Source organism: Pecten maximus, chromosome 8 (genome assembly GCF_902652985.1).
Source record: "Pecten maximus chromosome 8, xPecMax1.1, whole genome shotgun sequence".
Taxonomy (NCBI): Eukaryota; Metazoa; Mollusca; class Bivalvia; order Pectinida; family Pectinidae; genus Pecten; species Pecten maximus.
In genome coordinates this window covers 38,609,593-38,637,205 of record NC_047022.1, presented here as the reverse complement: position 1 = coordinate 38,637,205, position 27,613 = coordinate 38,609,593, and the positions used below count along the sequence as shown (strand labels likewise).

The window sequence follows — 27,613 nt, the reverse complement described above, 5'->3', positions numbered from 1 at the left end:
CCTTGACCTTTGATCCGATGACCTGGAACTTCAATCACTTCACTTGTTGATGAATTGTCATATCAAAACATTTATCAGTTAAGCATAACAAAATTTGAAAAAAATTGAAATGTTAAAATCCAAGATCGGACTAGCAGCCATTCTGAATCAGATCAGCCCGGAAAAAAATGTCCACACGAACATTGGATGCAAGGGAAATCATTATAAAAAGATCAAAAACATACTCCATTTATTTCCATCATTATTGGGCAAAAGAAAAAAAAAACGACAGACTGACGGACACTAAAGGATTACTAAAGATCACCCGCATCTTCAACGCGGAGCCCTAATAAAAAATGAAAATACATGAATAGATATTTCCTGTTTTTATTTATTTACATTTAAATAGATGTACAGGTAAATTACAATATTGGTGTATTTATCTGTGACATCACACAGAATACACATGTACAAAATATCACAGACAACACTCACCCATGTGTGGGTAATATTTTCCCTTCCTTGTATAAGTATAGAACATCATCAAGTTATGGTGTTTATATACCTATCAATACTGTCGTAAAAACAGCAAAATAATTTTACACTTGATTAACCTTAAAGGGATAATCATCCCAAAGACAGGTATAAAGCACTGAAGTTACTGTTCCATCATATCACAAGGGAGATCTTTTCTCCTTGAACACTTTAACGAGGCACACAGAGTTTCCTGATTCACATCCCATGTCCTTTACAATGCCTTAAATGTTTTTTTTTTCGATATTATTCAATGTAGATCTTGTCCAGTTTGACCGTTGAAGTATTGACCTTATGACCCTAAGCCTATGAGTGGATGACGTGCTTGACCACGTGAGCAGCCTCCACAACCGTCTGGGCGACAGGGCGACGTACGCGGGGATCCAAGACTGGGACGTTCAACCTGATAAAAACAAAACAACACTTCTTTATTATCAATGGTATGAAACCGATTAGGACATGTATCAACAAAAAACATGTACAATCCATAGTGTGGACAGCAATAGAACACATGTACCAGGTATAATACTTTGTTTTGTTGTTGACGATGAAAAGCGTGTTAGGAAGGAGTATAGTACTTACTTGACGTTTGTTTTGTTGTTGAAGATGAAGAGTGGGTTAGGGAGGATACTTACTTGATGTTTGTTTTGTTGTTGATGATGAAGAGTGGGTTAGGGAGGGTAACTTACTTGACGTTTGTTTTGTTGTTGAAGATGAAGAGTGGGTTAGGGAGGGTAACTCACTTTATGTTTGTTTTGTTGTTGATGATAAGGAGTGGGTTAGGGAGGATACTTACTTGATGTTTGTTTTGTTGTTGAAGATGAAGAGTGGGTTAGGGAGGATACTTACTTGATGTTTGTTGTTGATGATGAAGAGTGGGTTAGGGAGGATACTTACTTGACGTTTGTTTTGTTGTTGACGATGAAGAGTGGGTTAGGGAGGGTAACTTACTTGACGTTTGTTTTGTTGTTGAAGATGAAGAGTGGGTTAGGGAGGTTAACTTACTTGACGTTTGTTTTGTTGTTGAAGATGAAGAGTGGGTTAGGGAGGGTAACTCACTTTATGTTTGTTTTGTTGTTGACGATGAAGAGTGGGTTAGGGAGGGTAACTTACTTGATGTTTGTTTTGTTGTTGAAGATGAAGAGTGGGTTAGGGAGGGTAACTTACTTGACGTTTGTTTTGTTGTTGAAGATGAAGAGTGGGTTAGGGAGGGTAACTCACTTTATGTTTGTTTTGTTGTTGATGATGAAGAGTGGGTAAGGGAGGAGTACTTACTTGATGTTTGTTTTGTTGTTGAAGATGAAGAGTGGGTTAGGGAGGATACTTACTTGATGTTTGTTTTGTTGTTGATGATGAAGAGTGGGTTAGGGAGGATACTTACTTGACGTTTGTTTTGTTGTTGAAGATGAAGAGTGGGTTAGGGAGGGTAACTTACTTGACGTTTGTTTTGTTGTTGAAGATGAAGAGTGGGTTAGGGAGGGTAACTTACTTGACGTTTGTTTTGTTGTTGAAGATGAAGAGTGGGTTAGGGAGGGTAACTCACTTTATGTTTGTTTTGTTGTTGATGATGAAGAGTGGGTAAGGGAGGAGTACTTACTTGATGTTTGTTTTGTTGTTGACGATGAAGAGTGGGTTAGGGAGGAGTACTTACTTGACGTTTTTTTTGTTGTTGACGATGAAGAGTGGGTTAGGGAGGAGTACTTACTTGACGTTTGTTTTGTTGTTGATGAAGAGTGGGTTAGGGAGGATACTTACTTGATGTTTGTTTTGTTGTTGACGATGAAGAGTGGGTTAGGGAGGAGTACTTACTTGATGTTTGTTTTGTTGTTGACAATAAAGAGTGGGTTAGGGAGGAGTACTTACTTGACATTTGTTTTGTTGATGATGAAGAGTGGGTTAGGGAGGATACTTACTTGATGTTTGTTTTGTTGTTGACGATGAAGAGTGGGTTAGGGAGGAGTACTTACTTGATGTTTGTTATGTTGTTGACAATAAAGAGTGGGTTAGGGAGGATACTTACTTGATGTTTGTTTTGTTGTTGATGATGAAGAGTGGGTTAGGGAGTAGTACTTACTTGATGTTTGTTTTGTTGTTGACGATGAAGAGTGGGTTAGGGAGGGTACTTACTTGATGTTTGTTATGTTGTTGACAATAAAGAGTGGGTTAGGGAGGATGCTTACTTGATGTTTGTTTTGTTGTTGATGATGAAGAGTGGGTTAGGGAGGAGTACTTACTTGATGTTTGTTTTGTTGTTGACGATGAAGAGTGTGTTAGGGAGTAATACTTACTTGATGTTTGTTTTGTTGTTGACAATAAAGAGTGGGTTAGGGAGGATACTTACTTGATGTTTGTTTTGTTTTTGACGATGAAGAGTGGGTTAGGGAGGATACTTACTTGATGTTTGTTTTGTTTTTGACGATGAAGAGTGGGTTAGGGAGGAGTACTTACTTGATGTTTGTTTTGTTGTTGATGATGAAGAGTGGGTTAGGGAGTAGTACTTACTTGATGTTTGTTTTGTTGTTGACGATGAAGAGTGGGTTAGGGAGGGTACTTACTTGATGTTTGTTATGTTGTTGACAATAAAGAGTGGGTTAGGGAGGATGCTTACTTGATGTTTGTTTTGTTGTTGATGATAAAGAGTGGGTTAGGGAGGAGTACTTACTTGATGTTTGTTTTGTTGTTGACGATGAAGAGTGTGTTAGGGAGTAGTACTTACTTGATGTTTGTTGTTGATGATGAAGAGTGGGTAAGGGAGGAGTACTTACTTGACGTTTGTTTTGTTGTTGATGATGAAGAGTTGATTAGGGAGGAGTACTTACTTGATGTTTGTTGTTGATGATAAAGAGTGGGTTAGGGAGTAGTACTTACTTGACGTTTGTTTTGTTGTTGATGATAAAGAGTGGGTTAGGGAGGATACTTACTTGATGTTTGTTGTTGATGATAAAGAGTGGGTTAGGGAGTAGTACTTACTTGATGTTTGTTTTGTTGTTGATGATGAAGAGTGGGTTAGGGAGGATACTTACTTGATGTTTGTTTTGTTGTTAATGATGAAGAGTGGGTTAGGGAGGGTACTTACTTGATGTTTGTTGTTGATGATGAAGAGTGGGTTAGGGAGTAGTACTTACTTGATGTTTGTTGTTGACGATGAAGAGTGGGTTAGGGAGGAGTACTTACTTGACGTTTGTTTTGTTGTTGACAATAAAGAGTGGGTTGACTTGGCTGAGGATCTCGTCATTGACAGAGATACCGTCAAGATACTGTTTGAGAAGAGTTCTAAGCTGCTGATTCTCCTGTACTAGGCCCTGCTTCTCCTTATCAAGGGCAAGCTTGTCAAGCATCACTTTGTTAAACCGTTTCCAGAAATTCTCCAAGGAGGTGTACTCATGCATGATCTGTAAAACAAAATATGAAAATAGTTCAATCTTTCTTACATATCGTATTCTATATATTAAAATACATTTGTTTTTCAATATCTTTTCTAATTCAGTACAAGTACAAATGAACATCATTAATTGTGTACTCTCAAATAATAATATCTTCCCACAAGTTGAGCTTAACACTGCCAACTTAATTAAACAGTAATCAGACTTTTTACAAATAATTAGTTCAATCATCTGACGATGGTAGGTACGAATTCTATAGGGTAGGGTTATCTAATCACAGTGGTAGGTACACATTATATAGGGTACAGTTATATAATCACAGTGTAGGTACAAATTCTATAGGGTAGGGTTATATAACCACAGTGGTAGGTACAAATTCTATAGGGTAGGGTTATATAATCACAGTGGTAGGTACGAATTCTATAGGGTAGGGTTATATAATCACAGTGGTAGGTACACATTCTATAGGGTAGGGTTATATATCGCAGTGGTAGGTACAAATTCTATAGGGTAAGGTTATATATTCAGTGGTAGGTACACATTCTATAGGGTAGGGTTATATATTCAGTGGTAGGTATGAATTCTATAGGGTAGGGTTATATATTCAGTGGTAGGTACTGAGTATATCGAATTGTTATATCAATAAAATGTTCAATCAGATGATTTCAAACAATTAAAACTGTACACAAGAGGTCAGATAATTTTGCAGTTTTACCAACAGAGCAAAGATTCCATTCTTACTTGCACAAGAGGTTCATTAGCCTGCTCTAGAATGGCTGCCTCGACATCTTCCACTTCCTCCTTTGTGAGTGAAGTGGCGTAAAATGGGAGGACTTTCTCCTCCTCTGTCTCTAGTTTCCTGCACATCTCTGCAACCTTCATTATACTCTCCACCTGTTAAACGAATTCCTTCATATGTTAGTAAAATTAAAAGGATTGAGAACTCACACCCAAGTTGCAGTCTGAATGAAAACGATTTAAAGAAATAAAATATAGTAGATATATCAAATTTCATAAACTACATTTATATATTATTTTAACGAAGAAGGGAGAGAAACTAGCTCCCCTAGAGATTGGTCTGCTTTATCATCCATTAACATTTCACTTTTTATGAAAAGTATTTACAGGCAGGGATACTAACTAATTGACAAGTCATGTGACATTATTCATTACAGTGAAATATTTATAATGTAATGTAAATTCATAGGTATGTTTTAATGATTTTTTTTATATGAAGAAAAGAAATACAAGTGTATTGCAGAAAGTTCTATCATTCAGAATTATCAACAACAGTGGAACCTTTTGAATCCTTGGTCTGTATTTACTGAATTCTCCAATTTAATCTAAATTATTAAAGTTAATAATGGTGAGTGATAAAAACACACCATTTCTCTTTGTCTCTTGAACTGCTTCTTGGCATTACTCTCCATAGTCAATAATCACCCACCTTCTCTCTTTGTCTTTTGAGCTCCCTAATAATAGCATTTTATAACATTTTTACCAGTGAAATATCAAAAATTATTCATTCTATAAAAGTGATATTTTTCACTAGTGAAAAATATCACTTTTGCTGATTTGACCAATAAAATTAATGATTAGAAAATACCAAAATAATTGACCAATCAGAAAGCCCGACATATATGTCAGAACCTGGACAGGGGAAACTACTTTTTTTGTTTACAAATTATCGCTGTAGGCCTAGTTAGCATAAGGGGTAGGTTTTTCGCTGATAAAAAATGTAATAAACAGAATATCTAACAGTGTCTTCAGTAATACCAAATATATTTCACTCGCGTGGCTAATATTTTGATATTTTTCACTCGTGCTGCGCACTCGTGAAAAATATCAAAATATTAGTCCCACTCGTGAAATATATTTGGTATTACTGAAGACACTGTTAGATATCCTCTATACCTACATAGTCAATAATCACTCACACTCTCTGTCTTTTGAGCTCCCTTAAATAATAACATTACCACCATAGTCAATAATCACTCACCTTCTCTGTCTTTTGAGCTCCCTAATAATAACATTACCTCCATAGTCAATAATCATTCACCTTCTGTCTTTTGAGCTCCCTAATAATAACATTACCTCCATAGTCAATAATCACTCACCTTCTCTGTCTTTTGAGCTCCCTGATAATAGCATTACCTCCATAGTCAATAATCACTCACCTTCTCTGTCTTTTGAGCTCCCTGATAATAGCATTACCTCCATAGTCAATAATCACTCACCTTCTCTGTCTTTTGAGCTCTCTGATAATAGCACATTACCTCCATAGTCAATAATCACTCACCTTCTCTCTTTGTCTTTTGAGCTCCTTGATGCTAGCATTACTCTCCAGTGTCAGTTTGGTCAGCTTGTCTCTCTCACCTTCTCTCATCTTGTTCATTTGAGCCTTGAGCTCCTGGAAATGTGCCAGCATCTTCTCTCGTTCCTGTAGTGTAATCCAATGATATGAATAAACTTTGTGACTCTAACATCTCTCTCTATCTCTCTCACAGAGCGGTATTGGTAGCATATTTACCTAATGCTGTCTAGTGGATTTCAATACTAAAATTATTTTGTGATTAAGACAAATTATCTTTTTTTTTAATGAAAAAACCTATCAAGTGATACAAAATGTAGCTGTTGGACGGTATTTGGGTGAAGTATAATATTTATCTTATTATAACTTGTTAACATCATGATAAACCTTAACTTGCATTTTGTTAATTATCTAAAATCACAACTATCTCTGACCTAAAAACAAGAAAAATTGTAACTTAGTTCTGTGAAATCCTTGAAATAGAGAATGATTTGGATGAGCTAGTTCCAACCTTGAATGAGAGACATGTGAATGGAGCGTTCTGACATTTATACATGTATTTAATGTATGATACCAGAATGTACCTGGGTCCTAAATATGACTAGTTTGGGTTGGTCTCTGACCTGTATAAATATGTAGGGGCAGTAACTCAGGTTTGAGTAAAACAACCAGAGAAGATATTACCTACCTCTTTTATTTGTTTGTTTCTTTCCTCACATTCTTTAGCATTCGCTGACATCTTTCCTTTTAACTGGGATATTTGGTCCTGTTATAAGAAATTCAATTGAAATTCATTAAACCATTAAAGTATATTTAGCAATGCATTGTATAACAGTGTGTAAATAATATAACGTTAAATGTACTACAAAGGTATATACAAATGTACACAAATAAGCACCAGCTTATTATATAACTAGTCAAACTGTGTTAAAAACTATAAGTGACAATAAAATTACTTTAAAAAAAAAATTACCATATGAAAATATATTAACTTTCCTAACAAAATGATTAGCAGAATTGTTTTAATTTTTTTTTAATAAATATACTGTTGTACTTTAAATGACAAAAAAAAAAAAAAACATAATTTGGTCAGTTTCAGAGTTAAGGTATGTTTATCTGGTGTAAACTATCTAGTATAAAATACCCAAGGACTGATGAGCTGTGATTAACACAATATCCAGACATCAGAAAACAGCATTTCACGAGGCGAAAGCTGTTTATTTGTAAATACAATGTTTGGTTTCATAATGACGTCATACTGACTAATGTGGAGTCTACTTACTGATATTCTTTGAAGTCTTCTCATCTGGGTATCAATTTCTTTTGCAGATTCATCATCTTTTTTCTTCAGTGTCTCAAAAGCTGTTTTCCTTTCCTCTGTTGTTTCATTGTAATTTTTCAGTGCCAATTTAAACTGAAGCCATAGGTTCTCCACTTTGTCCTGCAGTGTGTGTCGCAGTCCATGCTTCTCCTCCATATCCTGGTTTATGAAAATAATAAAAATATTCTGAATCAATTTTGTCAATATTTTCCTCCTGGTGTTCCTCAATTCATACATTATCAAACATCAATTATTATATCAGTTGATTAATTTTGAGTCTGTATTGGTTAAATGGGAAATTCAGGTCAAAATTATTTGTTTAAAAGACAACAGATTAGGGACAACTACAACCTAAATAAGGAGATTACGATACATGAACTGTACTGCATGGCTGTGTAGCCTTGTCAGCTGTATACCAGTAAGACTATAGGGATACCTCCAGGATGAGATTTTTAAGTGAATCACATCCACACATGTACAGAAGCCTTATACAAAGTTGATGGCTTTATCATCATCATAGAGAAACACTACTGTACCTTATTTCTGATTTCATCCCGTAAGCTGTGGAACTCAGCTTTAGCCTCAGATTCTTTCTCATTGAAATTCTGTTCCATCGCAAATAAAATGTCTGCTATATCATTATTTTCAACGTTATGTTGCTCTATCATTATGGCACGTTCAGTGTCAAATTCCTCTCTGATGATGGCCAGTTCCTCATCATACTCTCTATGTAACGTCTCCAGTCTCTCCTTTTGTAAATCTGTTGAATTAAAATATATAAAAAAAAACTTCACATTCAAATAAAATTACACCCAAAATAATTAGTAGAAGAACTGGACAGTATAAGATAATGATAAAATATTTCATAGATTTATTTGATTATTTACCAGATCATAGATAAGAAAAAATGTTGGTTAAAGGCAAAATAATGATACACAAAATATGCTGCTATCATTTCTTTTAAAAGCACATTTACTATGAGCATCATATGTGTAAGTTCTGGACTGATTGATACAAAAGACTAGGGCTTAATTACTATGCGTAATTATTAGGTGGGAACCAAATGGTTTGTGTAGAACAAACATGTGAGTGGCACATACTTATAATATATATGCTTGATAAGAAACTTACCAATGAGATTGTCGACATTCTGTAGATGACTGCGTAGAGCCATGGCATACTGTTCCTCAGCTTCCTGGAGATCTTTGGCTAGAGACTTAATAGTTGCATCTTTTCTGTCCACAATTCTCTCAAATGTCTGACTCAAAATCTCGATGTCTTTCTTCAGTTCTTTAGATTTAGATTCCCTCATTATGTTTCTCCATTGATGATTCAGTTTGTTCATATTAAACTTTGTTGCTCTTTCCTCCTTGGTTAATTTATCCTGTTAAGAGGGACAATAGTATGAAAAACAAGTTGCTAATTAAATGATACCATATAAAAGAAAAGGAATATATTATCTGACACAACTAGAATGAAATTAAAGGAGAGAAGTGCATGATCAGAAAGGAAAATAACCTCTTTATTAAACTACATGTATCACTGCTTTTGAAATATTTTTTTGACAAATTTATGGCCTGTGTGAAGCACATTGTTGAGTCAAAAATGTTGCACATGTCCTTTTCTTCCACATGAAAATTTTAAAAATAGTTTGCAAGTATGCTGATCTTGAGGTACATGTATATTGAACATTTATCCAGATGATTTATTTTGATCAGTGTGTATTTTAATTGTAACATCAATCAATGTATATTCATATGCATGTACATGAACAAAATCAAAAAAGTACAGCTCTGTACAGTGAAAGTGTTTATAACATAAACATGAAATTGAGTGTATGTCACTTTTAGATAGCTCTGGCACAGGAAATTTTCCTTTTGCCTAGTCGTACATTGTGGCATGTCTGCTTGGACAGAGAGGAGGTTGTTAGTTACTGTTTGGGGCCATTAAATGTGGGTAAGGTGTTTTTCATTTGTTTAATTTTTCATTTTCATTGAAAATATTTGTATTGACTATGCTTTAGATATCTCATGACTTATGGAACTTCGGGGATATCAATATTTTATTTATAAACTTACCTTTAAGAACTGTGTAAGCATATCCTCTTTCTTTTTCTTCATTTCTTCTTCGGCTAAGCGTTTGTTCTCTTCATATGCGATCCTCTCCTCCTCTGTCATCTTGGACAGTTTGCCCGACTTCTTTGACTTTTTCTTAGGCATGTTTCTTTATTTTCTACCAAAAAATAATCATGTATTACTTAGGTACGCATCACTGTTGCTAGACTATTGTGAGACCCCCTTTTTAAATTATTGTTTATCATAAGACTAGTCGAATAATATAAGGCTTTGTATCATTTATTATCGGGTATCACATATTTGTTATTTGTCACACCTCAAAGAAGTCTTATATTACAGATATATATATATATAATTATTAGACAAAAGGAAAGGCTTGGAAGGGCAGAGGCAAACGCATGCATATAAAAATTTCAAAACATATACATTTTGGAAAGATGACAGTACAGTACTGATAATAGGAACAGACTGGTAAGATCAGAACTGGAATATAGTGACACTGTATGGGATTTCACAAACAAAAAGCCTGGATATAGTAAAATTGAAAGTGAACAACAGCATGCAGCAACATTCATACAAAATGACTACAGGAGAAAATCAAGTGTGTCAATTTAAAGGGGATCAGTAATTTAAGCTTTTTTTTAACGTCGCTAGACGAAAGGAGGAAGGACCGTCGCCTTATTCTGATCTACAACATGATAAATGGCTTAACATTGGTGTCAATCTCCCTCCCCCCGGCTTTGTAATTCCTAACAGTAATAGAACCAGACATAAGCATACAAACTTATCACCAGGAATTGTGAGATCAACAAAAACAGTAGTCCGAATTTTCTGACGATCTTACTACGTAGATACAAGGCAGCTTGAAAGGCGATATTAACATCTGAACCCTTCGGATTACAAAAACAGCTACTTTCCAAAAACAGTAAAAGACTGGAACAATCTAAAACAATTATGCTTCGACAAGGGAAATTGAGGGCTTACAAACAATTGTACTTAATTGCCTCCTCTCACAGTGGACAATGATATTGAACTTACGCTAATGCTGCAAATCCAAAACAACCATGTAAACAAGGGAAATGTGTATGGTAGTTTGAGAATCAGGTCAGGATATTACTGAAACACCGATAGTTTTCGGTATAAAGTTGGCAATTTCATGTAACGTATATCTGGACTTAAAGTCAAATTTGTTGATATATTCTGAAATAAGCTATGCTTCTTTCGAAAACAAACCTCAGAAACGGTATAACAATATTTCCTTTGCACTGCCTGTATTTTGATCGGTAACCACTGGATACGAAACTAGGTTATACATACGCTTGGCGGAAATGGTTTGCAAAGCAAGTATTTGAATGACGCTGATCGCTTAAAAACTAAAATGCTACAGGAGAAAATTTATATCCGGAAAGACGCCCAGGATATAAATAGGTTTCATTGTTTAGTTGCCATTTTCTATTTCCGGTAAGAAAAACTAGAATAAAAAGGATTAGGCCTATGTTGTAAGTATATAGTTTAATTATGAGATAAGCACATATCTGTAAGCCATATTCATATATCTGGATAGGGCACAGAGGTACATTAACGAACTCCAACGCGTCCTCTCACTTTATAAAGGAGAAAAAAATCGTGAGCTGTGACACATTTGGTGAACAGGCCTTTTAATATTAATTTACAATGTAACGTTATATTATGGTACATGTACATTTTAAGTGTGCTTAAACGATAACCGACATTTTCTTAGTTAAATGCTGAGAAATTCACATGATAAATTATAGATTTGCAAACAAACAGACAAAATCGGAAAGAACAAACAGTACTGACAGTGACAGCACTAATGTAACCCAATAGATTTTTGTTTGCAAATGTAGTTTATGATAGAAACAATCTCAGCATGTAAATAAGGAAATGCAATTGTGTCTGCTTATTGTTAGAAAAAGCACTTTACCATTTACCTGTACACAAGAATTTTTGAGTTCAAAGGATTTTCCTTCTCTGTAATTATATATATAGGGCCTATATGAAGCTTTGTAGTTTCAGTGCCTCCTTGCAAATCCAAGAATGACCTGTTCAGTGTTCACTGACAGGATGCTGCACTACATACTGTACATAGAGAATACATGGTCAGTGTCTTAAAATATAAGCTGTATTTTGGTGAGGGTAAAGAAAGACAAAAGTGCACGTGGCGAGCCACTTTTTTGTTTTTCTGTCCCGAGCCAAAAATGCAGCTTATATTTTAAGACACTGACCATGTATATAATTCGATTCATCCTGCAACAGACATAAAAATAATCATTTTGAAGTGAAACGGTGTCAAAAATGACAGAAATATGTTCGCCTTTTAAACGTACTAGTTTCACTTTGAAGTAGGTCAGTCAAACTGACGAACATGCTAAGATTCCAAAATAAGCTGTTTTCCGGTCCCTGCCGTATACAGCAAAAATATATACGGTGGGTGTATTCTGACAATGCGGTGGCAGTTGCAGGATAAATATGCTTAATTGATTTTCATGATATATCCAGACACTACTGATTACATTTCACTCAAAATGTTATGGAGAAATGAACTACATTAAAATAAAACGAAATTAAAAATAATCCTTCAAAGGAAATATTAAAGTTAGCTACCAAGGGAAGTAATTCTCTATTTAAGGCTGTTTTTGGGTACATCATTGATTCATTGCTAAATTCACAAGGGTTTGTATTGAATGATAATGATGAAGATCCAAATTTGATAAATATTAATATTGATCTGAACTCTATTTTGGATTATTATCCTCATCATTATCCTAATTATAAGCTAACACCAATTGTCCATACACAATGTGTAAAATGTATATGATGAAAGTTCAGCTTAATTTCCAGCTATTTCTGGTTTTTCCGATGTATAATTTTTGTGTCGATTCAATTTCTTTGATTATTGTATCAGTTGGACAGAGCAAATATTTATCGAGAGAAAGGCCAAATAAAAAATAAGTGTTTTTTGGTTTTTATCACTGAAAAAATAGGGTGGAATATGATCTTATTATTTTTTATTGAGGCGATACAGAAGTGACATTCTGAGTTTAACACAGTGCTTCTTTGATAACTGAAATTAAATTCATTACAGTAACTGTAAGAACTTGAAACTTGCATTGGGTAGTAGGCAAACTGAAAACAAAATAATGTTTGTATTTGGCCTATATAATATAACAAAAGAAAAATATGCAGTAATAGTTATAATTAGTATTAATATTTATATGTGCTTCACTTTCAGATAAACTTGCCTTACATCATTATGGAAAACAACTTTTGAGAGTTAGAAAGAGGTGAAATTCAAGAGATATTTAAACCTCTTTTTAGAGTGAAACAAAATTTAAAAATCAAATTTTGAATACAGCTCTATCATTTTTTCTAACAAAGTGATCACACTTCTGATTAAAAGTAATGGATTCATTAGACTCCTACTGCAGTTTAGAGATGGACTGTGAACAAGAGTCGGATGATGAGGAGGTATTTCGTGCCTTTTTGTCTAAGGGCAATAGAGAAGTCGAGATAACAGATGAAGGAGATATGTATATCATTAAAGAGGATGCAGACCTTTCAGATGTACCAATAGAAGACATGACTGGGGAGGGTAGAGAGTTAGAGGGTATCATTAAGTATAAGGGAGACATAAGTGAGGAAGAGTCAGCAATTTCAGACGAGGAAGATGAAGAAATTTCAGAAAAGGAAGATGGTGGTGATAAAGACTGGTCAGGAAGCGATGATGAGTCCTCTATAAGTACGAGTAGCAGTGAGGACTTGTCTGATGAGGAATTGCTGCGTAAGTTGAAATTCACAATTCAGTCTATAAATATATATATGCATCCTTCCCATTTCTCATGCCAATTTCATATGACTACATGGAAATTTTGTATCATATATGTATACAAATGCATATTTAATTTTAGTCCACTATCATATGGACGACTATTCAAATTGAAGAGTGTTTTCCAGCTATCCAGTCCTTGTGCCCATTCAATTTTAAGTCTAAGTGGAAAACAAAATGGCTGACTGGTGGCCATCTTGGATTTTGGTTGGTTAAAGTCTGTTATCAGTATTTCTTTTAAGTACTGGAAAGATATTTTTCAAATGTGATATAAGCTTAACTTGCTCTATAAGTACTAGTTTTGCTCATTAAATAAAGAGTCTGATTGGGAAAACAATATGTCTTTTTACTGCGGAAACTTGTTACTGTTTTTTAGCTCAGGCCAAATAAAAATATATGATATGTAATTAAGGGTTTCAAGTTGAAAATTGGTAGGGTCGGTAGGTAAGAAAGTTATTTTACATTCCCTCTGATCCTTTGGGCTATATCTTTCCTAACCTCGGACCCCAGGTTTTGTTTACTGGTGTAGTGGTACCATCCATACAATTGAATTTATTATTAACCTTTTGGGGAATCCCGGGGCTTAGGTAAAATTCTTGCTTGATTACAGGTAGCTCTAATAGTTTTAATTTGGACCCGGCAGTATCATGTAAATAGAATAAAATAAAATTTCTTTGAGTAGGCCGTCAAAATGTAGAGTCAGCCGGGAACCCTATTAAAACACACATATTTTTTTTTTGCCTCACCTAGAGGTATAAATCCTTTAAGTGCCTGCTAGTCCTGAATGTCTGAACTGATTTTACTACAGTAGTTAAATTTGGTCTGAAGTATTATTGGGCAGGAGATCTTATGTTATTTAAACAGACAGTGTGACTCCCTTGAGGCTGGAGGAGTGGGGCACAATTGGGGAAATAGAGGTAAATCTTTAAAATCCCTTCTAGACTTAAGCTTGAACAACTGAATGGAATATTAGGCAAAGGAGATCTAATGTTGTATAAATGGATGGTGCGACTCTCTTGGGGCAGGAGGTGCAGGCCCAATAAGTGTTATAGAGATAAATCATACAAATTGCTACCCCAGTACTTGTCTTGAACATTCTTGTACTGAATGGAAAATAGAAAAAAATTCTTAAAACATAACTTCAATGAGACTATTTTGCCATAATGACTGAAATATCCAGGTGATCAATACAGGCTGTTTGAGACTCTTGTTCTTGAAAAATATATTTCTCAAACCTGACATGGCAGTTCCCCTTGTTACAGTTGGAAGATTGTTACTGCTATTTCTCAGAGAAGGCTCTCTAGGGATTCTTTGATCTCCCTTTGTGCATGTTCAATTTTGGTTTTGGGACTATATAGCGAATTGAATATGTAAAGAAAAAAGACCAACATTCTGCAGTCTTGGATTATAACAGTTTCAATCTTTTTTTTTTGCTATTTCTCAGAAAGTTCTAAAGGGATCTTTCTCAAATCACATATGTATGTTTCCCTAGCTGTGCATATTGTATTTTGGGACCGATGGGAAAACAACATGGCTGACAGGCGGCCATCATGGATTTTGACTATGGTGGGCGCCAAGATCTCTCATCTTTCTGTATTACTTTCATTTGTCCGTAGGGTTCATACTTAACTATTTTACTATATATATATATATTCCTATATATATACCAATTCTCACTCACATGAAATATATGCTAATCAGTCTATCAGTCTATGCTTTATTTCTTTTGTGATGCATGCATTTACACTTAAGAAATGAGGCTACTTAATTTATATAACACTTGATTTCAGCAAAACATGAAGCTTTTATTGTAGAATAATTAATGCTAATAGTGTGGCAATTCATATATATAGGCCTACTTATATACATACCATGTTCATTGTATTTCTTCAGCGGAACTGGCAGTTTTAGCAGGGAAACCAAAATCCTACAGAGAAAATCATACAAACAAGAGAGTTGGTTGTGAGAAAAACAATTCTGCTTGTGGTAAGAGGAAGCCATGTGTAACAGCTAGTGAGGAAAACAAACAAATTACTGTGGTCAGAGTGGGGTTAGATAATCAGGTTATATCCAAATATACCATCACCGATAAAAAAGACATCCAACTGACACTGGAAAATCTCAGGAAGCAAAAGAGGAAAGGTATTCAACTGATTTTTGTATCCATTTTGATACTTTGTTATAAATAGAGTCAAATTCCTTTAAATCCCAGGTCCAATTCAGCTGACATTAATGTATGTATTCTTAACATATTTCCAAATCTGATGAAAAAACATAATTTGTTCTCAAATCTTGTAACTTTTACCAAATAATGCTTTTGCTTTTGATGAATTCAATATTAATTACATGGCTGGCTTTAGATTTTAGTTTCACCTAGAAAGATAAATGTACATTATATGCTCTAATAATCACAATATATAATTGGTTTTTGTCTTGCCACTTGTTTGGTGCTTTGAGACAGCAACCTTAAGCGGTCATCACCAAATTTCGCTAGGACAAATTCATTTGGAACTCTCTGGGGAATCAAATGTTGCTTATTTCAGTGATAAATCCTGATGAGTTCAGGATGGGACCGAAAATATTTTCCCAAAAAAAACGCTAACAACACACTAGACAGTCTCGTCTCCTTCTGTGAAGTATTTTTTTGTGATAAGTAATATGATTCACGCTTTTATCTGAGTATTCCGAACTATTTTCTCTGCAAATTATTACGCTTGCTTCCTGGTTTGTGCGAGGGGAGGTTACTCATATACTGTCTAGTTGATACGACATTGAAAAGTCACCTCGAGCTCTTGGATTGATAAAAGTGGCCCTTAGCCTTCGAATACTGTTTTAAGCTCGGCTTTTCCTATAGGAAATCGATAAGTGAAATCTACGATTGTTTTTTACATTCAATATTTAATATGAAAGTCTAATGCTTTTGATTGGTTCGTCATTTCTGAGCTATATGCCACACAAACATGACCGTGCTGGTTGAGTTGGTTGAAGCGATTATGAAGCGAAACCTAACATAGCTTGTTACTGCAACAGAGATTCCGATTGCAATAAATAGGTCGATGTTTTAAATCAGTCGATAGTGAAATGCTTGCACAAAGTATATAACTTGATCATGTGATTCAACAAGTCACCGGAACAGATCAGTTATAGGCCCATTCATCAGGAACAAATAAAATTTCCGAGATGGGTTTCTTCTAACGAAAGTTGTCATATCTCTAATAAGGATACAGATAAGTTATTACACTGAGAGAAAAAAAGCAGTAAAGTGAGTACAATTTAAAAACTTAGAAACCAAAATAAATTGGGAGAGTAATTCACAGGAATCTTATATACTGTATAGGGAATCGCGATGTAGTTTATCAAGAAACATGACAGACACCATGAATAAATTGATCTAAGAATTAAACTTAATCATAGTATGCCAATTCATGTAAGGTTTAAAAACATAATTCTTCTCTGTTCATCACATTTTAAACACAACCACAGCTTTTTTAAAGTAAATAAAATTCCTTTAAATGACATAAGATAATCATCAATTAAACATTCAGAAAGGCACTTAAAAAACAATAAAGATATCTTCTTATTACATGCCATTATATATATACATATATATATATATATAATATATAAAATTTGCTTTTCTCTTGTATTTCAATCTCTCATAATAATGTAAAAGATATAATAAGATAAAAATATGCTTACTATAACTTTATGCAGAATATTATTTAGATTTGCTTTCAGATTTTATATCAACCAAAATATTTACATTTCTGGAAGCCTCCTCATCATTTTTTGTTGCAGATTTTATACAGAGTAAAGGTGCAGTTAAAAAATCACCAGGGAAGATGTTTAGGGTACCAAAAGTCAAAAAGTCTACAGCAAACACAAGTTTAAGCCAGACATTGAAAGGTAATGGAGATGGGCCTCAGTCGAACAGTGCAGCTCCTGGTGTAGTGAAGAGGGCAAAAGTGCTGGGTAATGTAACAGAAACAGATATGATTACAGACACAACACAGACAGCCTTGACATTTACCAGATCCTCAGTTTTGACTCCGACAGTTGAGAATGGAGAGAAATCATTAGATGTAACTCAAATGAACGGCAATGAAGGTAACTCATTTTTACCAACTCGTAGATTTTGGAAAGAAGATGGCACATCATCATTAGGAGGACATTTTAAAAACGTTTCTTGTGAAAACTTAACACAATTACCTATAAGACAGGAGCCAGACGATGACCTTGAAACTTTCAGTACAACTAAGGTAGATATCAAACAGGAACCAAAAGATGACCTTGAAACTTTCAGTACAGCTAATGTAGATATCAAACAGGAACCAAAAGATGACCTTGAAACTTTCAGTACAAGTTATAAAGATATAAGAGAGGAACCAAATGATGACCTTGAAACTTTCAGTACAACTAATGTAGATATCAAACAGGAACCAAAAGATGACCTTGAAACTTTCAGTACAAGTTATAAAGATATAAGAGAGGAACCAAATGATGACCTTGAAACTTTAAGTACAACTAATTTACATATCAAACAGGAACCAAAAGATGACCTTGAAACTTTCAGTACAACTAATGTAGATATCAAACAGGAACCAAACGATGACCTTGAAACTGTCAGTACAACTAATGTAGATATTAAACAGGAACCAAACGATGACCTTGAAACTTTCAGTACAAGTTATAAAGATATAAGAGAGGAACCAAATGATGACCTTGAAACTTTCAGTACAACTAATGTAGATATCAAACAGGAACCAAATGATGACCTTGAAACTTTCAGTACAACTAATGTAGATATCAAACAGGAATCAAACGATGACCTTGAAACATGTACTGTGGTCATCAAAGACAAACTGAAGGATGGCCTTGGACATTGTAATAAGGACGTAATTCAAGAACGTCAGAAAGACCATGAACCTTTTAATTATCTAGATACTGATCATGCATATAGCTGTAGACAGGAACCTTGTGAAGCAATGCAGAATACATTTATAAGTAGTGCACAGATCTTACATACAAAAAAGGCATTCTGTAAGGGTGCTAGAAAGTCAAATAAGGATTCAGACTTGAAGAATTCGGTATCATGTGAATCTCAACACAGTTGTCAGCATTTGAAAAGGAAACATTCTGTAGAAGGGAATGTTTGGGGGTGTGCTCGACTTTCGTCAAATAACAAGGAGATGAATGATCATATTTTGCCAAAAACAACAAATACACTTCCGACATTCAAAGCCGTAGTGTTAGATCCTGCAATGAGATTTGTACCTGTGGAGTCTGAATGTAAACTCAAAAAGGCACAGTCTATGAGGTCGCTGCTTTTGTCACATTCCACAGCTAAACCAACACAAACACAGTCAACAACGACATGGACATCGTCTCATTCCACAGTTAAACCAACACACTCGAAATCCAAAGTTAAACTTATTGAACCACATTCTACCATGATTCCCAAATCACAGGAACATACAGTGAAACCGACCCAGTCACAGTTAATGCTACCGGTCAAACCAATGGTACCGGACAAACTTGTACCATCACCTGTGCAGTCTAAAGGTAATATCGCACAATCTCGGTTCTACCTTAAAGTTGGAAAACGATTGAAAAGAATGGCATCGGGAGAAATGAATCAATGTTTAGTTGAACCATCAGTGTTAAAGATCGAAACAGTGATTAATTCATTGTTATCAGAACATGGATATGCACGCCCATTATCACAATACCTGTCCACTGTGAAAGTCAAGAAACCACAGTCTACCTTAAGAGTCGCAAAGACTCGACCAATAATGAAAAATACATCACAACAGTCATCAACAAAAGATTCTGAAGACATACTTAAAGCCACACATCCACAAATAGGGTTAGAACATCCACAACCACAAGCTGTAGTGAAAGTGGCGCAATCACAAACTACAGCAAACGTTTCAAGATCACAATCCTCAATGAAACCAGTACATTCAGAGTTTGCAAGTGAAGCTGTGCAGCCAAATATAATAGTGAAATCAACACGGACACAACCTTTAATGATAGTAGCTCAGCCACAATCTGCAACGACAGCCAGACAATCACAACCAAATATGAAAACTGTACGAGTAATACCCATAGTACGAACAGATACAGTTGCAAAACCACCGTCTGCATTGAGAACAACACAACCAGCTTTCACAGCAAAAGTTGTGCAACCACAATCCCCAGGTTACACAACACAACCAACTATTGCAAGGAAAGTGGAACAACCAGAGAAATCCATACAGCCAACACCCACAGTGAAAGTTAAACGGCCTACAGTGGATGCGGTACAACCACCATCTACTATTGGAGTTGTTCAATCACAAGCCACGATGAAAGATGCAATACAACAATCCACTGTCAAGATTGGACAACCAAAATTCACCGTAAAAATAGAACAGCCGGAATCCACAGGTAACGCCTCGCAACCAAAAACAACCATGGAAACCATACAACCACAAATCTCGGTGAAAGTGGAGCAACCACAGTCTATAGACTCGGTGAAAGTTGCACTGCCAGAATCGGCAGGGGAAACAACACAATTTACATTGAAAGTGGCACAACCACAATTCACATTGAAATCTACACAACCACACTCCACAGCAAAATCCACGCAAACACAATCCACAGTGAAAGTGGCACAAACACAATCCACAGTGAAAGTGGCCCAATCACAATCCACAGTGAAAACCACGCAACCAGAATCCATAGTGAAACAGATACTTCATCAATTTCCTGTTAAACCCGTTCCGTTAGGTATGAACGCGAACAATGTCGATGATAGCATATATATTACGGAACCTAATGATACCATGCTGTTACAGGTGAAGGACCAGCACAACGTACCTTGTCCAATGTGCACACAATGCTTCCCAACTTTACCCGAGATGTTGAAACACTGCAAGATCCATTATGTCCACACGCCTAGTACACCGAGACAACCTAAAAAACGAAAATACAGGGACCGGTAAATTTGATTAAAAAACAATATCGTGTGTTTATGGGGCATCTAAGCAGCAAATCCAGTCAAAACATTGATATTTTACAGGCCTATAAATCCCTATTATGGTGCAATGGCACAGAAGTAACGTGATGAACTTTTAGTATGTATCATGGCAAACCGTGGGACTTGCTGTTGGCATGGAATTTGTTAAGCTGTTTGTAAATTTCAACAAAACGTAAGAAAAATGTATGTTTCAGGGGGACATAATTAACTCATTTGTATCCCATATATTACACAAATTTGCCATGTCGTTTTGCTCACAAGTGTCTAAAGAACAAAATAGGAGCATTGGTTTGACCAGCTTTGACGTTATTATATGCATAAACGCTGTTTTTATTTTGACCTTGAATTGCAAATGGCAGTCGTGAATGATATCACACAAATACGGCATATAAAGAGGTATTAAAAACAGCAAAAATGCTCTTATTAGACAATATAAAGTATTCTTGAAGTGAAAAAATGTTCAACCGTTGAGGTTGGGGTAAACTAAGCCTATTTCTGAAAAAGGCTCCAAACTTACCAGTTTAACAATTTGACTTTAAAATGTTCATGTTACTATGATGAGATGTCTTAAAAGTACGATACAGGAGTATTGTTATTAACTGAAATGTGTCCTTTAAGCCATATTTGTGTAATATTATTCTCAGCCGCCATTTGCATTTCAAGGTCAAAACAAAATAAGTGTTTATACGTACAGTAAAATCCGGTCAAACAAATGCTCCTACCCTGTGCTATAGACACTTGTGAACATAACAGCATGGCTATTTTTTCAGGTTGGATCATTTGCGTGACTTATAATTGTTACATGCTTCATCTTACCACAAAGTTAATCTACAGAAGAAACTGGTAGCATCTATAGCATATTATTGGTGATTGTAAGAATCTACATGTCCAAACAAACATTTTGGTATATTACATGACATTTTTTGTGCAAATCTTTAGATATTTATTCGTGTTTGAACTCCAACATTATTCTGCTATATAGATGACCCTTACGAAGAATTCCTTTATTGAATTCTAGTCATTTTGTGTCGACCGTATACCACGAAAAAATAAATAAATAAATGGACAATAATAACAGACACATTCAGCAGGCATTTGTTTATAAATATATGTTTGTGCTGGATTCAACTAAAAACATCCAATTGAATCAAGTGTTATGTTTTCAATTATGAAGATATGAGATTTTATGTTGCATATGACATTGTTTCATACTTTTACCTGCATGTCGGTAAAACATCAAATCATGAGACAAGGAAATCCACGGCAGCACGATTCCAGATGTAAGTTTTTTAAACACCTGCTCATGCTTATGACGCGAAGTTTTCAAAATTGAATATTGACCCTGAATGCCGTTTAAAATAGAACCATCGCTGTATTATTCACTCGGACCCGTTGAAAATGATCCCATTACAAATGCTGTACCATTTCGTAACTATTTTTTTTTTAATTGATATTTTAATTGCATCAATCACATAGTTAAGGTACAATTTTGACAAAGGTTGTTGATGAAAACACACATTATAGACAAAATATCAAAGTTCATTCTAAAATAAGTTTGATACTTTCCCATTTTTGCCGGATCTTGTTCGCTGCGTTTTGGGTCAACATATAGGTCGAATAGAGATCAAGATTTCTGTAATTTCGAATAAATGTCTTACATGTTTCCCAGTTTGGATTTTTTTTTATATTGTCGCATCAACGATATATATTTCTTAATGAGCAATATGCATATATTTAAACCTATCACTTGAACATCATCATTTATGCCAAATAGGAAAGTAGCCGGTTTTCTTTCTAAAACAACATTATATTTAATAAAAACTGCATTTATAAAACATGTCCAGAGTGATTGACTATGTGTACAATCCCAAAAAAGGTGGTATATTGTTTCTGGTGCACCACTACAAAAACTACATTCCTGATGTTCTAATAACTTTCGTTTTAATAGCATAGCGTTTGTAAAAAAAATTCTATGGGTGATTCTGTATTGTAAACTTTGTAATTTTGAATCCTTTGTCTCACGAAATGGAAGTGCATGGATATTTTCCCAGTTATCTTGGCTAAGAGAGATATTCAGAATAGTGTGCCACCTTTCATGGGATTGTTGTGGAAATATTAATACAGTAGACAGTAATTTCTGATAGAAAAACTTATTTGGCTTTTCAATATTTTTCAGTTGCCTCAAATTATCATGCAAAACATTTTCAATATTTTTTCCATAATTGGTGATCATTCTCTTCCAGCCTCTCGGTATTGCACTAATAAGGCTATTGTAGGTCATAAAGTTCATATCTACTCGGTATTTCTGAATAAGACTATCTAGAGACATAATGTTACCATGCTCATCTACTAAGTCTTTAACAAAATATATGCCTTCATTACACAGATTTTTGAAGAAGATGGTTCGTCTATTAACTTTTATTTCTTTATTAAACCATAGAGGCTGAGAGAGAACATATTCCGGGGCTGTCGGGAGGAGTTCGTATAGATTTCCCCAAATAGACATAATTTCCTTCCAAAATTTCCCAAAACTATACTTCTTAACAACTTCCTCTAGTCCATGTTTTGTTAAACTCCATATTTTATTTCCTCCAACATGTTCTATATCATCAACTAATAACCTTTTCCAATCTGCATGATTACTAGAATCCAAACATTTCTTTATCCATATAAGTTTTAAAGATTTACAGTAAGAAAAAATATCCGGAACTTTCAAACCTCCATCTTTATAATCACCAATTAAAAGGTTCCTTTTCAATTTATCAACTTTACTATTCCATATAAAATGAAAAAATAATCTTTGAAAGTTTGTTAGGATCTTAATATGTGGACTAGGGATAACAGTTAGTATTTGCACAATAATAGGAAAGACTAATGTTTTGATAACAGTCACTTTCCCAATGATGGAAAGATTCCTGAAAGACCAGTCTGAGAGAAGTGACTCCACTGATTTTAATTTTTCGACAAAATTATCTTCATAAATATCATCTTTAGATAAATCGTATCTTATCCCTAACAACTTAAATTTCCCTTGCTGATTCCAGGTTAAATTTTGCTCCGTTTCAATCTCCTCTCCGCAGCCCCGTTTTACCCCAATCCATACAGCTTGAGACTTATCGTAATTGGTTTTTAGACCAGAACATTCTCCATAGATGTCGATCAAAAATAAAGATTTTGCTAAGGACCTTGCATCATCATCAAGTATTAATGTTGAGTCATCTGCGTACTGACTTATAAGATATTCAGAATTATTTAAAATTATGCCCTTGACATCAGGGTCATATTTGATTGCTGCACTCAATAATTCAATACAAATAATAAACAAATATGGAGACAAAGGATCCCCTTGTCGCACTCCGCGTGTAACTTGAAAAAAAGTAGAGAGGTGACCATTGTTTTCAACACAGGCAGATATATGTGAGTATAAAGTTTTAAAACAGTTTACAATGAAGTCGTTAAAACCAAAAAAACGTAAAGTTCTTTCTATGAATGGCCACTCAAGGGAGTCAAATGCCTTTTCAAAATCTAACATTAGCAAAATACCCGATTGATTATTAACTTCCGTCTTTTCAATAATATCATTAATTATCCTGGTACATTCCCCTATGTAACGACCTTTGACAAATCCCGCCTGACTCGGACTTATAATATCAACTAGAGTTTGTTTAATTCTATTGGCAATACACGACGATGCAATTTTATAATCGACATTTAATAAAGTAATAGGTCTCCAATTTTTTAAATACAATTTTGATTTCCCTTGTTTCGGAATACATTTAATTAATCCCCGTCTCTGACTAATTGACATTTCCTGATCTCTTAATGATTGATTAATGGATCTTAGCAGAAAATGTTTTAGATCTGTCCAGAAAAATTTATAAAACTCTACGGTGAATCCATCTAATCCTGGAGATTTTCCATTACTCATATTTTTTATTGTTCTTAAACATTCTTCAACCGTGAGTGGACCATTCATAGAATCACTTTGCTCATCCGTGAGTTTAGTTATAAACGGATTATTATCATTAAAAAAGTATTCTTGGTGAACTTCATTAAACAACGTTTCTTTCGTATTGTAAAGATTGGAATAAAATGCTGATTGTTCATTAAGTATTTCATTTAAATTGTGTATTTCATTTCCGTTGTCATTAATTAGTTTAGGAATCATTTTTTCATTGTATTGTCGTTTTTCAAGATTGCAGAAGTATTTAGTGCTTTTTTCCCCTTCGACCTTCCACCTTACCTTTGCTCTTGTGATTATCCCTTTAATTTTCTTATCCCTTAAAGTTTTTAATTTTCCCTCTGTTTCTGAGATATCCTGCAGTAATTGTGCATTTTGTTCTGAATGGTATTTATCATACAAATTTTTTAGTTCACTGTCCAAATCGTTCTCCTGTTTTTCTCGTTCCCTTTTCTTAAATGAAGAATAGCTAATTGTCTTTCCCCGTATCATTAGTTTTAAGGTTTCCCAAAATAATTTGTCACTTATGTTAAATTCTGCGTTTTCTAAGTCATTATTGTGATCTACTCTGTAACCATTTCGTAACTAACCACCTCCCCCTGTCGACTCGAATTAAAAGACCCAATCGACAACAGCAAATGTCAAGGACACGAGGTCCAAGTTCAAAGCAAATCGATGAGTTTCATTTATCGGTTTGATTGTGAAGCATGGTCAATATGTTTTCACTAGCCAACAAACGACGACGTTTGAATGTCGTTTTGCTCAACATACGATATGCAACATTCAGAAATTAAATGTCATGCAGCTCGGCATACGACATTCAACAATCATATCCTGTAGAGCGATATTCAGATTTTGAATGTGTTGTTGCTCGACGACATATGGCGTTTAGATTTTGAATGTTGTGTAGCTCGACATTCGACATTCAGATTTTGAATGTGTTGTTGCTCGACGACATATGGCGTTTAGATTTTGAATGTCGTGTAGCTCGACATTCGACATTCAGATTTTGAATATTGTGCAGCTCGACATTCAACATCTAAATGTAATAACTGGCTAACGGGAACTTTTGAATGTCGTGCAGCTGTACATACGACAATTCCTATTCTGTGACTCTGGGGGACATACAATGTAACTGGCCACGTTTACGGTATCTTTGCTGATCTGTCAGTGACATTTCGTGAAATATGACTCCTTTGTAACACGGATGCTTTATGAAAGGTTAAAACCCACACAGAACAGATTCTTTATGTCCATGTGATTTCAAGGCAATTCATGTTCAACTTGGTTGGAATCACGTGATCAAGCTTTCGCGGTGGTTTGAAACGCGCGAAATTTAGGCGTGGGCCACGCTCCACTCGGTAGAAATCACTTAGTATTCTTGTTGATGGCGCACGAAACTGCATTTCCCTTGATCTAGAAAAAAAATATAGATTTTTTGATATCAAGCAAATATTTTCTTTCACAAGAAATCAAGATGAATATTTGATTTCTGATATAAAAAAAAAAAATGAAAAATGTTAATCATGATACATGTATATCAGAAAATAGTGAATGAATTAGTAATCATCAATGTGAAAATAACGAATGAGGGGACTACATTGGAATATAAGAGATTCCAGAAATCTGTACATCAAATGGCACACCAGGACACGACTACATGAGGTCATTCGAATATTGTTAACGTATACAACAAACGGGAAGTATGAGGACATATCATATGGCTCCAAGGTCACAAACATGGGATTTACCACAAACCATACGGGAGCTTCAAGATAGTGAAAATGACGTAAAACTACGTGGTTTGAGTACGATTCTCCCGCATTGTTCCACCTTCCGGTTAACAATGTGGACAAACGGACACTCCTATACGACGATGAATTGAGAGCTAATTTAATTTTGATACCTACTCAGAAGAGGATGCTTACAGGGAGAGGGGCGATCAAAGAATCCATGCATTCTATGTGAAATGGAGTAGATCGGTGACGCTTTTATTGAATAGTCAATATTCAACGGTCATTTTCAACGACACGACCCATTTTCAACGGCTGTCAGGGTACATGTCCATATTCAACTTTGAAAACTGACCAATTTTCAACGGGGTCTATTTTCAACGTTACACCGGCGTCGGCGTCATTATTGGTTTCTAAATCTTAAATTTTTGGCGCAAGCGTTGAAAGGACCCAGTTAACTCTTTTATAATTGTACTTGGGTGCTTATAGCCGGTTTGAAGTTTTCTGTTGCATGTTAACTATTATTTTCCGAGTCGAATATGTTTCATAATAATGATAATTTCAATGCTTTCTACAATGAAATCCTTATTTAAACTGTCTATTAATACATGTATTACAATATAGATTCCAGTTGGTGAACTCGCCCTTTATTCTAGTGTGAGGTATAGTGATATACAATGCGAGGCGAGCTTTGTACCGATGGTGAACTCATCCCCTAATTCTAGTGTGAAGTATAGTGATATACAATGTGAGGTGAGCTTTGTACTGATGGTGAATTCGCCCCCTTATTATAGTTTGAGGTATTGTTATAAACAAATTTAGGCGATCTTTGTACCGATGGTGAACTCTCCCTCTAATTCTAGTGTGAGGTATAATGATATACCCACTGATACCGTTTGAGGTGAGCTTTGAGACGATGGTGAATTCGTCCCCTAATTCTAGTGTGAGGTCTAGTGATATACAATTTGAGGTGATATTTGTACCGATGACGGTACTCTGGCTTCTATGTTCCTTGTGACGGGGAACAACGTCAGCATTTATATGCATGTTAAAGTATTGGGGAATGTTACAATGTTTCAAGTTATTTCCACCTTTTATTGTTCTATTCAAATGGTTAATATCATCTTTAAACACGAATGAGTTTATGTTGAATACTGAATATTTACATTCTGTGTGACAGTCTCCCATTACTCCTGTGTTAAACCAGATGGTATTGATCACCGTATTAATGCAGCCCATATCACATGACGTCACTTCCGTCAACGTCAAAAAAAAAGTTTAGCAATGCGTTGCGGGTGAATCAAACATAGCAACGATTTCGACTTAGAACAATCGCGTAATTATGACGTCATTTTGGTGCTTCGTTGATCATAGTCACGCCGAGGCTTTGTATTACGCATCAATTTGAATGCAACACAAGCACTACAATGAAATCGATTTCACATGTG

The 27,613-nt window shown here is 35.0% G+C and overlaps 2 protein-coding genes across 3 annotated transcripts; one reads left to right on the top strand and one right to left on the bottom strand.

The window, feature by feature from the left end:
* Positions 1–350: 350 nt before the first annotated feature.
* Positions 351–10,934, bottom strand: LOC117333448 (dynein regulatory complex subunit 2-like). Of its 2 annotated transcripts, none has more exons than XM_033892745.1 (10): positions 10,837–10,934; positions 9,607–9,760; positions 8,660–8,912; positions 8,065–8,288; positions 7,490–7,687; positions 6,896–6,973; positions 6,196–6,336; positions 4,638–4,790; positions 3,688–3,905; positions 351–916 (listed from the first exon to the last, which is right to left on the bottom strand). In XM_033892745.1, the coding sequence occupies exons 2-10, from the start codon at positions 9,745–9,747 to the stop codon at positions 820–822; spliced, it is 1,503 nt and encodes a 500-aa protein (XP_033748636.1). In that variant the 5' UTR covers positions 9,748–9,760; positions 10,837–10,934; the 3' UTR covers positions 351–819. The 2 variants fall into 2 exon arrangements, with proteins under 2 accessions (XP_033748636.1, XP_033748637.1); XM_033892746.1 differs by having other exon boundaries at positions 10,642–10,890.
* Positions 10,935–11,052: 118 nt separating this feature from the next.
* LOC117333447 lies at positions 11,053–20,582 on the top strand. The gene is made up of 4 exons (XM_033892744.1): positions 11,053–11,102; positions 12,857–13,405; positions 15,344–15,592; positions 17,249–20,582. Exons 2-4 carry the CDS (start codon positions 13,027–13,029, stop codon positions 20,434–20,436), a joined length of 3,816 nt encoding a protein of 1,271 aa, XP_033748635.1. The 5' UTR covers positions 11,053–11,102; positions 12,857–13,026; the 3' UTR covers positions 20,437–20,582.
* The last annotated feature ends 7,031 nt before the right edge of the window (positions 20,583–27,613 follow it).